This window comes from Dipodomys spectabilis, unplaced genomic scaffold, assembly GCF_019054845.1.
Source record: "Dipodomys spectabilis isolate Male_0828 unplaced genomic scaffold, ASM1905484v1 ptg000234l, whole genome shotgun sequence".
NCBI lineage: Eukaryota > Metazoa > Chordata > Mammalia > Rodentia > Heteromyidae > Dipodomys > Dipodomys spectabilis.
In genome coordinates this window covers 987,981-1,004,485 of record NW_024870911.1, presented here as the reverse complement: position 1 = coordinate 1,004,485, position 16,505 = coordinate 987,981, and the positions used below count along the sequence as shown (strand labels likewise).

Below are 16,505 nucleotides of genomic sequence, written 5' to 3'. Positions count from 1 at the left end.
TTGATCTTCAAACCTATACTTCTAACATTTTGTCTTGTTTTCACTACATTGTTTTTTACTTTCCTGGCCCAGACTTGAAATGAGTACACACACTCCTTCAGGTAAATATTGAAGGCAATAAAGAACGAGGCTCAATGAGAGTTCAATTGGGACATTTTATGGAAATCTATACCTACTGTTGTGTACCTACTTTACATTTCTACTTGTTTGTCTTTTTAAAACATTAATAAAGTTTCAGCATTCATTTTATTTTAATGTGATAAAAATAAGGCACAGAAAGAGAAGACTAAATACCTTTGTTTCTTAAGGTGAGGGAAAACTTAAGTAATCTTGAGAGAATCACAGTGTTATGAACATTTTCCTAGTTTTATTATGTAGTTTTATATTTCTGTTAAATATAGTGTGGAAAAATTCATTAGCTAAGGAAAACACTTAGAAATATCTATAGCTATGTAACAAAGTTTTGAAGCAATTGAATCTGTGTCCTTTGGGAAGTTGAACATATATTCAAATTTCTATGTCTTTCCCAGCTTTTTGCTCCTAAGGAACTATTAGTTTTTTTTCAAAGCGAGGGAGGCAGTAATACCTCATTTCCAGATCATTAACATAATTTTTGTAGGTATCAAAATACCACCTTCTACTCTACAAATATATGCAATTATTGTGTGTCAATTAAAAATTTAAGATCATTGGGTTGGGAAGGTGGCTCAGTGGTAGAGCACTTGCCTTGCATGCATGAGGCCCTGGGTTCGATTCCCCAGCACCACATAAGCAAAAAAATAAATAAATTTTATAAAAATTTAAGATCATTGTCAGAAATAGATATGTTAACATAAAAACATATTACCTAATAAATACAATCAATAAATGCTTAGTACAAATATGTATACTTGAACCTTACTAAATACTAATTGAATAAAATTTATAGATTACCTTCTGAATGTGTTGATCTATACTCGATACTGAAACTCAAAAGGGAATAAGATTAAATCCTTGTCCTCAGTAAATTATATGAATTACCCAAGTTTTTAAAAGCACAAACATTTAAAAGCATGAACATAAAGATTCTGATCAAAGGAATGCCTTTGATCAGAGTATGCTAAAAATAGCATAACATTCTGTAGTGACTTAAGGTTATGACTGTGGAAATCTTTATAATTAAATATGTATTATCTAGAATGTATAATTCACTAGTTATTGAGTAATAATGCAGACTTTTTTTTTTTTTTTGGTCGGCCGTGGGGCTTGAACTCTGGGCCTGGGCGCTGTCCCTCAGCTCTTCAGCTCAAGGCGAGCGCTCTACCACTTGAGCTACAGCGCCACTTCCGGTTTTCTGGTGGTTTATTGGAGATAGGAGTCTCACGGTCTCTCCTGCCCGGGCTGGCTTTGAACCGCGATCCTCAGATCTCAGCCTCCTGAGTAGCTAGGATTACAGGCGTGAGCCACCAGCGCCCGGCATAATGCAGACTTTTTAATGCATTTTCCTATATCACTTCTGTGTAGCATGATTTCTGTTACGTTTTCTTCTCTGCTCTTACTTAGCACTTTTAAGGAGATCGACAATCTTCTAACTGCTTTTTAGCTCAGCACTTTAGAGAAGGGGCTAGGAATATTGGTTTTCCTAGCCATGTGTCACTGCCAAAACTCTGTAACCACCATAAGGGCAGAAGTGTGGTTCATTGAGAGGACATCTGATGCTATGAGGACTATGCTAGTTGCTGACTGAAGAAGCCATACTTAGCAAGAGCATGACCCAAACTGTACATGGACACACACACACGCACATCCACACCGAATGGGAAGCCATGTTGTCATGTCGTTTAACACAGCATCATGAAGTCTGTTGGGCTGGTGGAAGCAGTTGCAGGGTAAACATACTTTTGCCAGCAGTGAGAATTTAGACATAAAAATAAGCTTTGTGACTCTAATGAGTCGATTTAAGGAAGTGTACTGACAGTGTTCAAGTAAGCTATGATTGGGGCCCTGGATCCTTCCTTTGTACTGACCTTGGCTGTGCCCTCCAATAAAGAATCAGTAATGTGAAGGGTAAAAAAAGGAGGAGGCTGCAATGCTTGATAAGAAATGTGCACATTATCCTGCCCATGTAATCATAACCCCTCTGTACAGTATGTTCACAAAAAAAAATAAAATAAAATTTAATTAAAAAAAAAAAGAATCAGTAAGTGCCTCCTTGATCTGGCCTTCCTTAAGAAAGCTAGAAGATGTGGTAGAGAAAAGCACCATAGCCATTAACAGACCATGTTACCACAACAAAGGGACAGGTCTCAGGTCCAAGAATTCCCAATTCAGGCCCTGAACTTGACAAGGATTGTTCTAATATTGAGTGAATCCAAATGTCTGAGTGACTGTTATGAGACTGATTTGTGCCTGGCTTATCTGTATCAAGTGCAAATTACAAGGAATGAAGATTATCCTTGTGCCAATCAATGCTCTTATCTGGACTGGGGTCATGCTATTGGCAGTGGGAGAGGAATAAGTCCAGAAAGGGAAAGTTTGATGTTTTCAGGAAAAGTTTTGCTGGGAGAAAGGAAGACTGGGAATCAAAGAATAAGCTTCCATTGGTCTTGGAAATGCCTGACCAGGTGTAAAGGTCTGTTCTTTTTTTTTTTTTTTGTCGGCCGTGGGGCTTGAACTCTGGGCCTGGGCGCTGTCCCTCAGCTCTTCAGCTCAAAGCGAGCGCTCTACCACTTGAGCTACAGCGCCACACCACTTGAGCTACAGCGCCACTTTCGGTTTTCTGGTGGTTTATTGGAGATAGGAGTCTCACGGTCTTTCCTGCCCGGGCTGGCTTTGAACCGCGATCCTCAGATCTCAGCCTCCTGAGTAGCTAGGATTACAGGCGTGAGCCACCAGCACCCGGCTAAAGGTCTGTTCTTAAGCTTGGGGCAGATCATATAATTTAAGCTTGTGGCAGATCATATGATAAGAGAAGTGTGTAGGATCAAATAAATCTCACCTTAATTTTATATATCTCTTTATCATATCTTAATTTTTAGATCCATGATTTCTTTCTTAACTCATTGAAGCAGTTTTATATTAATATATCACAGAATCAGAAACATAATGTTCAACCCTTTATCATGGCTAAAGTTAAAGTATGCAAAACTGACTCATCATTCAGTAAATAACTCAGTTCAGATCAAATATTAAACTGGGTTAGTTGTGCTACTTATATTTGATTTAAGCTATTTTTTGTCTAATGTCATATGTTCTGTACAGGAATTTGCAATGATAATCCAGATGATGATCTCAAGATGCAAAATGGCACAATTATCACAAATATGGAAGATATAGAATTGTTTATCCAGAGCTGGGAAATTGAGAAGTCATTTGAAGTAACAATGAGAAGACCTGTTAGGAACTGTACTGAGCATGACTGTAGTCATTGCATTGCATTGTTAAATAGAGACATTTTCTTTTCATGTCATGATAAAGTAAGTCAAGAGCAACCACAAATAAGAACTATTGCATTAGACATGTTGAGAGAAAATGCCACTAATTTCCTATTCTTGCTGTGATACTTTTTTTTTTTTTTATCGAGAATAGTGTATCTCCAAACCTGTCATTGTATTTTGGAATTTAAGGTTACTTACTGCTTATAGATTTATAGAGATAAAAGACACAAATATCTTTTTTCTTCCTTGTATGATTTGTTTACACTCTGCATATTGAATTTGTGTTAATTTTCATCACTAAATTGACATTTTGATTTTAAACACTGTGTGAGAACACAAGATCTTCATTCAAATGGCTAGGTGTGAGTTCCTATTAGCAGAACTTTATTTTGGGGCACCAGTATTTGGACTCCAGATATTTATGTATTTTTTGCATTTTATGTAACTGTAACTCCATTGTATATCACCTTTATTTTTTTTATTGTGAAAATACCGTACAGAGGAGTTACAATTACATGGGCAAGATAACGAGTACATTTCTTATCAAGCATTGTTGCCTCCTCTTTGTTTCCCCTTCCTATCCCTTCCCATACTTCTTCCACCTTCCTCTACCCGATCCTCTCCCCTCACCAAAGTAGTAACTAGTATATGTCCGAGTCAAGCAGAAAAGGTCAGATAAGTTGATGTTAGGGGAATGAACCCTAAGATAAGTATTCAAATGTTTTTTCTCTTTCTTGCAATTGTTTCTAACATATTTATAAGATGATTTCTATGTTGTTTTGTATGTCCCTCCCCCACGGTATAACCCCTGCTTTCACTGTATTTGATGTTGGTATAATTTGTGGATAGGAAGGGAAAAAACAAATCGTTTAACTAGGGATACAGGTGGACCCATTGCAACAAGGAGATGCACAAGTTGTTATGTCCTTGTATGTTTTGTTAAAGCTCTATTGCTTTCAAAAAATAAAATTATTTCCTATGAACAAATGGCTCAGGAGAAAGAGATAAGTCATTTTTGATAATTAAGTATGTAAAGCTTTATTAATTTTTTATGATCCTAGCCTTTAGGGTTGTACTTCTCTAAGTAACTGCAACATATTCAATTTAACTGATATTTATTACTCCTTAGCTTTCTAAGTTCAAGTGATTGATACATGTCTTAAATAATTGGTCACTAATAGTGATTCATTGTTAGAGACAAAGGACAAATAGATTTTCAAGAATCATTTGACTAAATTATAGTAAGCACTGAGTGTTACATTGTGTTACAAGAATAAGATTTTCCTCTGTCCTTAACTTATTTAGAAAAAGGCTGTGAGCAGATATCCTACAATAAACACTATGGAGGTGCCTCAGACCTCAGCTTTGTAACAGAAATTGAGAAATCTCATAAAGCTTTAGACCCTTGAACTGTTTAGAAGGACAAATTTGTCAGGAGAGAAGGAGAGGAAGGAAGATATACACAGAGAAAGTAATACCATGCAAAAGTATATTTGGTATGGAAAGCCAGGCAAAGGTAAGATTGAAGTAATCTGGTGTGACATGTATAGAAAGAGTAGCAAGGAGAATAGGATGTTCTCTTGGTGTTTCCTAGTAAATTTGATAGTGAAAGGACAGAAAGAAGAAATTCATATATTCATAAGGAATTGGACACTAGCAAAAATGGCTAATATTTAATATCTAAAAATATACTATAGCTTGATGCCTTTGGCACATGCTTATAATACTAGCTATGCAGGAGGCTGAGATCTGAGAGGATCATAGTTCAAAGACAGCTCAAACAGGAAAATTTATGAGACTCTTATCTCAAGTTAACCACCAAAAAGCCTGAAGTGGAGCTGTGGCATAAGTGGTAGAGCACTAGCTTTGAATAAAAAAGCTCAGGGACAACACCCAAGCCCTGAGTTCAAGCTCCAGAACCATACCCTCCTCCCCAAGACATAGACTTGCACACACACACAATCTAATAATATAATCTAGTAATATGATCTGGTACCTAAGTAACAATCGTTTGACTAGGGAAGACACTGGCCATGTTTTTATAGTCAAGGTGGAAAATATAACTTTTCATGTAGAAAACAAATAACAGGAATGTTTAAGAAGGTGAACTGAAAGGCATCTAGACATCCCATAAAACTAGGTTAAAGCCTCTTCCAGAGAGCTGTATTACAACCTTTGACTCCATGCCTTCAACTACAACAACAAAAGATGGCTGTTAGGTACCAGGTGCAGGGGCTCAAGCTTATCATCCTAGCTAAGGAGGTAGAAATTGAGGGATCAGGGTATGATACCTACCTGGGCAATAAGAAATTTACAAGATTCCATCTCAGTGGTTAGGCATGGTGGAACATGCCTTTTAATTGGCACAGCTATACATGCCTGCCATTCCAAGCAATACAGGAAGCACATGTAGGAAGATCGTATCGTAGGCCCTCTCAGTCATAAAGTAAGATTCTACTTCCAAAATAGGTAGCACAAAAAAGGAACTGGTAGTAGAGCTCCTATCTAACAAGGGTCAGGCCCAAAATTCAATCACTAGTACTTTGCCCCCTCCCTAAAGGCTGTCAGAAGATGACCACCAGTCATAATAGTGGCCACCTTCTTGCTGAGGGTAATGACTCAATCATAGAGGTGCTGGAAGCTATGGGATTAATTTCCAAGTCAAGATGGGGATAGCACGTCACAGAAAAGTTTGCACAGTCCTACACACACACACACAAAGTGAGGAAGACAGGAAGAAGCCATATAAGCCGACTGCTAGTCCTCCCTGTAGGCAGGTGCAGACCCAGGCTCCTTGATAAGCAGGTGGATTCAGAGGAGAAAAACTCAAAATGTAGATACTTAATACATGTTTATGGGATGAATGAGTGGAGAGAGAAATTGTAATGAATGAATATTATGTTATAAATTAAATGATTCAGATTTATATCACCTCTAGATGGTCTAATGGTCTAAAAGGACTATAGTGAATAAAAGAAAAGTGGACAAGATATATTGTATCCATAAAGTACTTTGTTAAATGGAAACTCCTTTGTACAACTATTGAAAGATAATAAGAAAAAAGAAAAGTGATTTCTAATTAAAGCAAAACCTATAAATTTGTAAAAATTATATGTCTCACATGCAATACTACTGTGAAGTTTCTTGAAAAGCATTTTTGACCTGAGTTAATGAGTGATGCTCTACACCATATGGAAGGTTTTAATAGCTTACAACTTTATGTATAATAATTTATCTTATTCATTACATAGATGAGACAATTTAAATCTAAAGCACACACCAAAAACAGATTTTTAAGCCAGGTGCTGGTGATGGCTCATGCTGTAATCCTAGTTACTTAGGAGGCTGAGATCTGAGGACTGTGGTTCAAAACCAGCCTAGCCAGGAAAGGCTTTGAGACTCTTATCTCCAATAATCCACTCAGAAAAATGGAAATGGTGCTATGGCTCAAGTGGTAAAGAGCTCTCCTTGAGCTGAAGAGCTGAGGGACAGTGCCCATGCTCAGAGTTCAAGCCCCATGACTGACAATAAAACAAAAAACAGCAAACAACAGATTTTTACTGGGCCCTACATACTCTTTTCTATCTATATTAAAAAAAAGATTATGTTAGCCAGATGCTGGTGGCTCATGCCTGTAATCCTAGCTACTCAGGAGGCTGAGATCTGAGGACTGCGATTCAAAGCCAGCCCATGTAGGAAAGTTTGTGAGACTCTTATCTCCAATTAACCACCAAAAAACCTGGAAATTGTTCCACGACCCAAGTGGTAGAGTGCTAGCCTTGAGCTAATGAGCTCAGGAATAGAGCCTAGGCCCAGAGTTCAAGCCCTGAAGTCTAAGTGTAACCATATGAATATAAAATGCAACCCTTAGATTTTTCTAATCAATCTTCATCTAGTAAAAATCTTAGGAGCATAAAAGAATGTAATTAACCCAACACAAAATTATATCTCTAGGTTTCACCAAAGGACTTTTGTGAAAAAATGTGGATCAATTACACCTACTTCTGGAACTACGAATGTGATGCGATTTCTGCCTATGTAGCTCTGTGCAACAAGTTCGACATCTGTATTGAATGGAGAACCCCTGATTATTGCCGTAAGGAACAATGAACTAAATAAAAATTTCCAGCCATTAAATGATATTCCGATCACATATGTTAGTAAACCATAAAATGCAGAGAAAAAACCACAAGTCAAAACCACAAGCTTTATGTCTCAACTTCAAAATTAGAGGATTCCCACAGAGCTCCTGTGTGCCATTCCCCTAGTCTTTTCTTCTTCCCTGGATGAATGAGATTCCAGAGCTGCAGGACTGCTTCATCCATCTGCTGGTCGCCATGTCCACTTTTGCTTAGCACTGTCCACCTCTCCTCTATGGAGACTGTGCCCATTTATACTCCATCAGCTGAGTTTCCCCTTTTTTTTCAACAACAGGTTTATCATTTTTTTTAAAGAGCAGTCAAAATCAACTCTGAAAAAATATGGGTCAATTACACCTACTTCTGGAACTACTAATGTGATGTGACTTTTGAAAATCATCATTTGGAAACTGCTCAGCAATAAGTTTCTTGTGACAGTGAAGGACTATTCGTAAACATGAATAGCCTTTTTCTTTTTTTTATTACTCGGTGGAGTCACATATTTTAAGTGTATTTCCATGACTATTACAAGTAGTTAGTTAATGCATCTCCTCAGATGCATTAAGAGCAGTAAGAACATTTATGGGAACCAGACTTGCACTGCCTGCCCATCAGTCATATTTATTTGATGTAAATCAAATAAACACTGATAAATCTACTAAGAATTGAACACCTGGAAGACACTCAAAAGTACCCATTGTTGGTTTTGTTTCTGATTTACATAGTAAGTACAAAAAATGGGGTTTGAAGAGACTTACATGTGAGAATTTCATTTGCTGAAAGAAAGCTGAACTCATTAGAATTCAAGTAAGGTATTCCTATATTAGCAATTTCTGTCCTCTCTTGCTCACAGCTTTGAATTGCCCAGAGGGGAAGGAATATCAACCTTGTGTGAGGCCTTGTGAAGCCAGAACGTGTCTCAATAAATGGTTCTATGGATATTCTTCATGTTTGGATTTAAGAGAAGACTGTGTGTGCAAAAATGGGACTGTTCTTCACCGCCCAGATAAAACTCAGTGCATTCCAGAGAGAGAGTGTGGTAAGAAGCAAAATAAAAAAAGATTTCCTAGGATCCAGAAAAGAAAGAAATGCAAATAGGTTTTAGAGTTGGAAAGACATACTGTGAAAATGAATCAGAGATCACCTAGTGTTGGAAAGGAAACGAGTTTGTCATTTGCTTTTAATATGATTCCAATTGAGGTAACCAATTAGGAGCTTCGTTGATGATGTGTCTTGATCTTTATTTATGTATGTATTTACTAAAAAAAAAAAGGGCAGGGCAAGTTAAGAAATGAAAATGTAGGCTGTGGGATGGATTCTAATTCCAGCTATTTCATGTATTTATGGCTCATTTTCATTTCTATGAGCCCAAACCTACACATGTCTAGAATGGAGAAATTAACAGTACTTTGTGCGGGGATATATGAAAAAAGTATGGAGTATTTGTACTTAATGTGTAGGGATATATATAAAAATGTATGGAGTATTTTAACTTAATATAGAGCCTTGAGAAAATTAGTACTCAAGCCGTGACAGGTAGTAGTAGCATATTTTTTACTTTCATTTTCAAACTATTTATTTTTGATACAGTATCTCCTTGTGTGGCCAATGAAAAACTACACAATTGTTTAAATTGCAACACAGTACTTACTCAGGCATCAACATGATCAGAAGAAAGGAAAATGTTTTAATGAAGAAAGGGAAGGACAAGTAAAAGTGAAATGCATAGAGAGCTTCGGACACAAGTTTGTGATTGCCAACAAAGGAACTATTGGTGGCTGGACATGATAGAGCATACCTGGTAATACCAGGTATTTGGGAAGCACAGTTCAGTAGGATCAGTTTGAGGCCAGAGCAGACAAATACTTAGTGAGACCCCATGACAACAATTAAGTCTGGTACATGGTGGTCCACATCTGTAATTTCAACTACACAGGAGACCAGCCTGATTAAAAATTGAGACCCTGCAAAAAAATAATAAATAAAGTAAAGCAAAAAGCTCAAGTGGTAGAGAACCTGTCTATCAAGCTGAAGGCTCTGAGTTCAAACCCCAGCAGCACCAATAAATTAATGTAAGAAAAATAGAATAAAAGAAAAGTGAATATCTGGGTGAGTTGTGCAGTACTTTATCTGTTGAACAATAATTTATATGGCCTATTAAGGCTTTGGTTTAAAAAAAAAAGTAATATTGTAGCTGATGAAAGAGAAGAGGATACTGAGAAAGGATAGATTTGTGGCAGGTTGTCTGTGGCTGGATCACGTCAAGGAGTGATTTGTTTTAGGGCCCTGGGTATGAATGATATAAACTTGTTGGTCTTTTCAAGTGTGCACAGATAGGGAAGATCAACCCCGAACTGCTGGGGAGATTTGGAATGGGGGCATTGATGAATGCGCTCTCTACAAGTGTTTGGAGAATGGAAGCATTGTTCCTGTGGAGCCTGACTGTGAGGAGGATCCCTCTCCCACTTGTGAACGAGAAGCTGAGGTTCTCATGGGCATCGTTGATAAGCTGACCTGTTGTTCTAAAGAGGTTTGCGGTAGGTATATACAGGTGAATTGAGCCTTGTCTTTCAGTGAATACCATGAAATCGGCTGATATTCTTTGCCTAAGACTGTTGTTTGGATTAAAAACCATGTCACTCTCTCTCAAGGCAAGTTATGTGTATAGACATGAAAAACTTGCAACTAAAAATACTCAGCAGTGTGTGAGAATCGAAGGATCTGGGAATCTGACTCAGAATGATCAGGCAAAAGATTATGCCAGATGACTTTAAGTGATCCCTTCTTACATATGGCCTGGGGGGAGGGCTGATTGGGTTTGATAGCTGGTTAAAATATGGCTAGTGGAAGCCATTTCCCTGCCCTGAGTTGACAGCACAGGTTTAAATTATGTTCACTAACAGTTTGATGTTAGGCTGCTTTATTTCTAGGATGTGACATGACTTTATGTGAAACCGCCATTCCAGCATGTACGGACAGTCAGAAATTGATTGTTGGTTTTAGCCATCTTTCCTGCTGCCCGCAGTACAAATGTGGTAAGGTACTCAATTAGGAAAATGTTGAAGGCTCATTGTTCACTGAAGACAGTAGTAGACTGAACTCTCTCTGTATCTCTACGGAAATTATTTATTATAATAGATTATAGAGTTGCCTTTCTATATATTTCCATTAGTATTAAGATGTCCAAAGCAATAGTAAATGCAAAGAAAAGTAAACAATGCTATTTATTTGCCTTTTATTTTTGCCAGTTCTGGGGCTTGAATTCAGGACTTAGATGCTGTTCCTCAGCTTTTGTTGCTCAAGGCTAGTGCTCTACCACTTGAGCCACACCTCCACTTCTTGCATTGTAGTAGTTAATTTGAAATAAGAGTCTCAAGGATTTTCCTTCCTTGGCTGGCTTTGAACCTTGATTGTCAGATCTCAACCTCCTGAGTCACTAGGATTACAGGTGTGAGCCAATGGTGTTTGGCTTCTTTCTTCTTTTTTTAAATTTAATTTTAATTAATTTTTAATTTAATTTTAATTTGCAGAGGGGTTACATTTACATAAGAAAGGTAGTGATTACATTTCTTGTCTAACTTGTTATCCCTTCCCTCATTTTTCTCCCTCTTCCCTTCCCCTTAATCCCTCCCCCCCAAGCTGTCCAGATCATTTCCAACATGTTGTCTTGTGAGTATTCCTGTTGCATAGGTTTCCCTTTTGTCCTTTGTCTCACCATTTTGTTGTTCCCCTTCCCTTCCCTAGTTCAGATACAATACCCAGGGTACCAAAATTGAATGCAATGACAACAAGGGATAAACCATAGGAGGAAAAAACACAAAAGAAAAAAAGACATCACAAAGTATTTGAGAACAACAACAACAAAGAAAAACCTCTTGCGTCCACATCTTGGATTTCATTTCGCTTAGCATCATCTTATATGGTCATATGTACATGGCTATTGAGCTATTCTGCTTATCTGCTAAGATTATCCTAGATGTATACTAACTATTGCCAATAGTCAGTCAGTGGGACCTATGTTTCTTTGGGTTTGGTTTACTTCACTTAATATGATTTTTTTCAAGTCTTTCCATTTCTTTACAAATGGGGGGGGTGCCATTCTTTCTAATGGAAGCATAGAATTCCATTATGTCTACACACCACACATACACACACACACACCACATTTTCTTGATCCATTCATCTACTGGTTTATCACAAATGTATCCATGTTTTCACAGAATGTGACCCAGTCAAATGTCCCATGATTCCAACACCAGAGTGCCATGTAGACCAGTTTATGATTCAAGTTCGACAAGGAGAGCCTTGCTGTTTTTACCCTTTCTGTGGTGAGTACTTTAGAGATACTTTCTAGGAAGAAGAGAGAGCATGGAGGAAAAGTCTCTTATTTGTTGGAATTTCTTGGGACTGATGGTAAGAAATATTATGATGTTATACTCATAGAAACTAGATTGAGTAAGAAGGCTAGAAAAGCAAGCACACACTTTTCAATATCTTGACAGCCAGTATTTTCCTCATCAAGAAAACTACATGGGGGCTAGGAAGGTGGCTCAGTGGTAGAGTGCTTGCCTTGCATGCATGAGGCCCTGGGTTCGATTCCTCAGCACCACATAAGCAGAAAAACCCAGTAGTGGCAATGTGACTCAAGTGGTAGAGTACTAGCCAATAGTGCCGAGGCCCAGAGTTCAGGCCCCATGACCTACCAAAAAAAAGAAAAGAAAGAAAGAAAGAAAAAAGAAAGATAGATAGGAAGAAAGAAAGAAAGAAAGCTACATGTATAGACCAAAAATAGTCAAATAACAAAATCAAATGGTTTTCTTTAATAAGGTAAATATCTAACATGTTTTGGAGGTACTGGGTTTAAACTCAGGATCTTTTGTTTTCTAGGCAGGTACTCTATCATTTAACCTATATTCCCATCTTTTTTTGCTTTAGTTATTTTTAGCATTGATTTTCACAAATGCCTGGCCTTTTACCATAATTTACCTCACATATACCTGGGATCGCAGGTCCATTTCACCATCTCCAGCTTATTTGTTGAAATGGTGCCTCATTAACATTGTGCCAAGATCCTCTTGATCTCTGCCTTCTGAGCAGATGCAATTACAGGCATAAGCCAATACACCTACTTAGGCTTCTAGCTTTACTTGAAGAAAAATATAGATTGGCTTTCTTTGAATAGCCAACCAGAATAGTGGGTCCTGCTAAGACATTATAGGACCTCTTTAAAAATCCTTCCTCTGGGGCTGGGAAGTTGGCTTAGTGGTAGAGTGCTTGCCTCACATGCATGGGTTCGATTCCTCAGCACCACATATGCAGAAACAGCCAGATGTGGCGCTGTGGCTCAAGTGGTAGGGTGCTAGCCTTGAGCTGAAGAGCTGAAGAACAGTGCTCATGCCCAGAGTTCAAGCCCCAGGACCGACAAAAAAAAATCCTTCCTCTTCTACGTATCATGTATAAGCTATGATGATAGCAAAAGAGAGAGATAGAAACAAATAACATTGGGAAATAACTAGAGCTAAGTATTTTGAAATACTGGAGATTGAAAAATAAGATATTCTCTCTTCTCCAATTCAAAATGAATTATTGTATCAAAGATTGGTGGCTAATGTAGATATCAGACACATGTGAAAATCAAAATACATTTCTTTGAATTGATGAGGGATTTTTTACTATATATTTTTATTGTAAAGCTACTGTACAGAGGGGTTACAGTTACATGAATAAGGTAATGAGTACATATCCTTTTGAGCATTGTTACTCCCTCCTTTGTTTTTCCCCTACCATCCCTTCCCTCCCCACCTACCCAACTCCTCCTTCTTCCCACCCTGAAGTTGTAAAGTTTGTTTTCAACATAGTGTCTGGATATCTCATTGTTACAATGGATGAACCTGTATCCTTGTTTCAGCATTTTGTTATTTCCCTTTCCCTCCCCAAATTAGAAAAAAAGTATATACAAGATTACAAGATGCAGGGCACAGGCATCAAATATAGTGAAAACAGGGGTTATACCATGGGGGAAGAACATACAAAAGAAATAAAAAACCCACATATTTCATTATAAGTACATTAAAAACAACAGTAACAAAGAGCTCCCCTTTGACTTGGCAATCCCATTTTTGGGCATTTATCCAAGTGATCACAAACAAGGCCATATTAAAGCTACCAGCACAACTGTTTATCACAGCATTATTCACCATAGCTAAGATATGGAACCAACCCAGATGCCCCTCAGTAGATGAATGGATCAAGAAAATGTGGTATATATATATATATATATATACATATATGTATATATATATGTATATATATATGTATATATATATGTATATATATATGTATATATATGTATACATATATATACATATATATATACATATATATATACATATATATATACATATATGTATATATATATATATATATATATATATATATATATAATGGAATTCTATGCCTCCCCCAGAAAGAATGATACCGCTCCATTTGTTAGGAAATGGAGACTTGGAAAAATTATATTAAGTGAAGTAAGCCAGGTCCAAAGAGACATAGGTCCCATGGTTTCCCTTATTTGCAATAACTAGTGTACTTCTAGGAAAATCTTACCAGACAAGTAGAAAAGGTCAAAAGCTAAGCACATATAACTGTATAAGATGATGCTAAGCGAAATGATTAGGGATTTTTGGCTGCAAGTGCCAAAAGCTGATTGATTTTGTCTGGATGAAATAAAAGTAACTCTTAGAAGGAAGTACATTGACTCCAGATGGGAAGAAGAGATGCCATAGCTTTCAGTTCAGCTGTGACTTGTGGCTTTGTGTTTTCCCTTTAGTGTGTGAGTCATGCATGGAACCTATTCCACTGTGTACTGATGGGGAATTTCTCACAGTGGATCTTAATACCACTCATTCCTGTTGTCCTCAGTACTACTGCGGTAAGTATATTTTAACAATTTAACAATCCTTTAAAATTTAGACATTCAGTTGGTCTGTGAATCTTAGTTGCAGTATTGTACTTATTTTCATGGCTCTTTGCTTGCCAAACTATCCTAGCTTAACTACTGCGGTTAGATCTGCTTGACAGTCATTTGGCCAGTCCTCATCAATTTATGGCTAATGAGAGATTAAATAAATAACACTTGGGAGGTGTGAGGCCATGCTATGCCTCAGTAATGTAGGAATCTAAGTGGTAAACTGGCCAATGCATGAAATTCATCTTTACCTATGTGATTTCTCTTTTCAGTTTGTGAGCCAGACCTTTGTCCTACACCATTACTTCACTGTGCAGAAGATATGAATCTAGTGAAGGAAAATGTATCTGGTCAGTGTTGTCCAATATGGCATTGTGGTAAGTATTTTCATATTTAAAAGTTTTATTATAATAAATTGATGTATTTTAATCAATGTAAGAATGTTAATTTTGTCTTTTAGAATGTAACTGTGAAAACCTCATTATGCCAACCTGTGAAGTGGTAAGAACACAGATTTACTTGTCATACTGTCCAAATCAGTTTATCTTTCTCTATCCTTTTTATTCTTTGGAGTTAGTAGAATTATCCTCATTAATTTTACTGAGGATGAGTAAAATAATGTACTCTGGTATTACAGGCAAGTGAACCCTTAATGTTTTACTTGAGATAGAAAAGTGCAATACATCGGTGTTTTTAACAGGTGAATTAATCTGATCTTTGATGCACTAAAGGTCACTGTTCTTAAAATGATGCAAGATGTATTATTTTAATATTGAAAGGAATCTCAATGCTTTCTTAAAATATTCTAATAATGCACAGGAAGAGAGACTACAAACGTGACTACTTGTACCTCCTTCAGAATTATCTATTAAAATATATACTTTATAAACATTTCTAAGAACTAGGATAAGTGATGCTACTCAAGCAGATATCCCATGATGCTTTACATTTCTTTTATTTTTCTGATATGCCCCTAAGGCTTGAAAATGTACACATTACTATTTATCAGAGAAGACATGTTGTTTTCTTTTTCTCATAAAAAGGTTTTATTTTTTCCTTTTCTTTTCCTTCTCATTGTATATTCTCAGAGAGCACATCTAGGTCCTGGAACTATTCTGGAGAAAATTAAGGCACGTTTTGCGATAACAAAGCCTCTCTTAGTATGCCACGGCTTTGTTTTGAAAAAAAGCATTAATTCCACCTTTGCTCTAAGGATAAGAGTTATCACTTCTGATTTACATAGAATACTTAAAGTTTACAATTATCTTTCACAAAAATGTTCTCATTTTATTTTGTGAATATACTAAACTATATACACATATACACAAGAGTAGAATTGTAATACCATATGCTTTAAATCCATATAGTTTATTTACCATGTTTACCATTTTTAGAATATTATTGCACTGAATCTTGAAAAACTGAATTTTTTTAGCTTATTGTATAAATAAGAAAGCTGAATTCCAAGAGAATTGAGATTGAAAGAGATTGTTAGGATTTGAAGGAGGTGGTGTGTGTGTGTGTGTGTGTGTGTGTGTGTGTGTGTGTGTGTGTGTGTGTGTGTGTGTGTTTTCTTTTTCTTTTCCCTTTCAAAATGTAGTCAACAAACAGTTTGAAGTAACAATGAAAGCCAATGTGAGGCTTCTGGCTTCTGTTTCTGTCCTAGCTTTGTCTCACTTTCCTCATCTATAACACAAAATTAAAAGTTGTATCTAATAATAAGAAATGAATGTGAATTACACATTTAATACTTGGCACATAGGCTTGAAGTCTTATCCTGAAGAGCTCAGTGCAGACTGAATATGATAGGAAATGGAAAGGGTCTTGTGGATTATGATGTGAACTATGATGACATCCTGCAATGTAGAAGAATATGGGCAGTAAATGTTAGAGGATAGGATATCCAATCCCAGTCTTAGCAGAGATTGGGAAAGCCATTTATGAGTGAAGACCTTGGGTAGAGTGAAGTGTTTGTAAGAGGAG

At 36.9% G+C, this 16,505-nt stretch overlaps 1 protein-coding gene across 1 annotated transcript in view; it reads left to right on the top strand.

The window, feature by feature from the left end:
- Otogl (otogelin like) overlaps positions 1-16,505 on the top strand; it is a 142,624-nt gene that overhangs the window by 114,596 nt on the left and 11,523 nt on the right. The window contains exons 43-51 of the mRNA XM_042698990.1: positions 3,241-3,455; positions 7,371-7,512; positions 8,409-8,594; positions 9,880-10,092; positions 10,486-10,590; positions 11,776-11,883; positions 14,385-14,486; positions 14,795-14,899; positions 14,983-15,023. Of these exons, the coding sequence (XP_042554924.1) occupies positions 3,241-3,455; positions 7,371-7,512; positions 8,409-8,594; positions 9,880-10,092; positions 10,486-10,590; positions 11,776-11,883; positions 14,385-14,486; positions 14,795-14,899; positions 14,983-15,023 (1,217 nt within the window). The remainder of the gene's footprint in view (positions 1-3,240; positions 3,456-7,370; positions 7,513-8,408; positions 8,595-9,879; positions 10,093-10,485; positions 10,591-11,775; positions 11,884-14,384; positions 14,487-14,794; positions 14,900-14,982; positions 15,024-16,505) is intronic.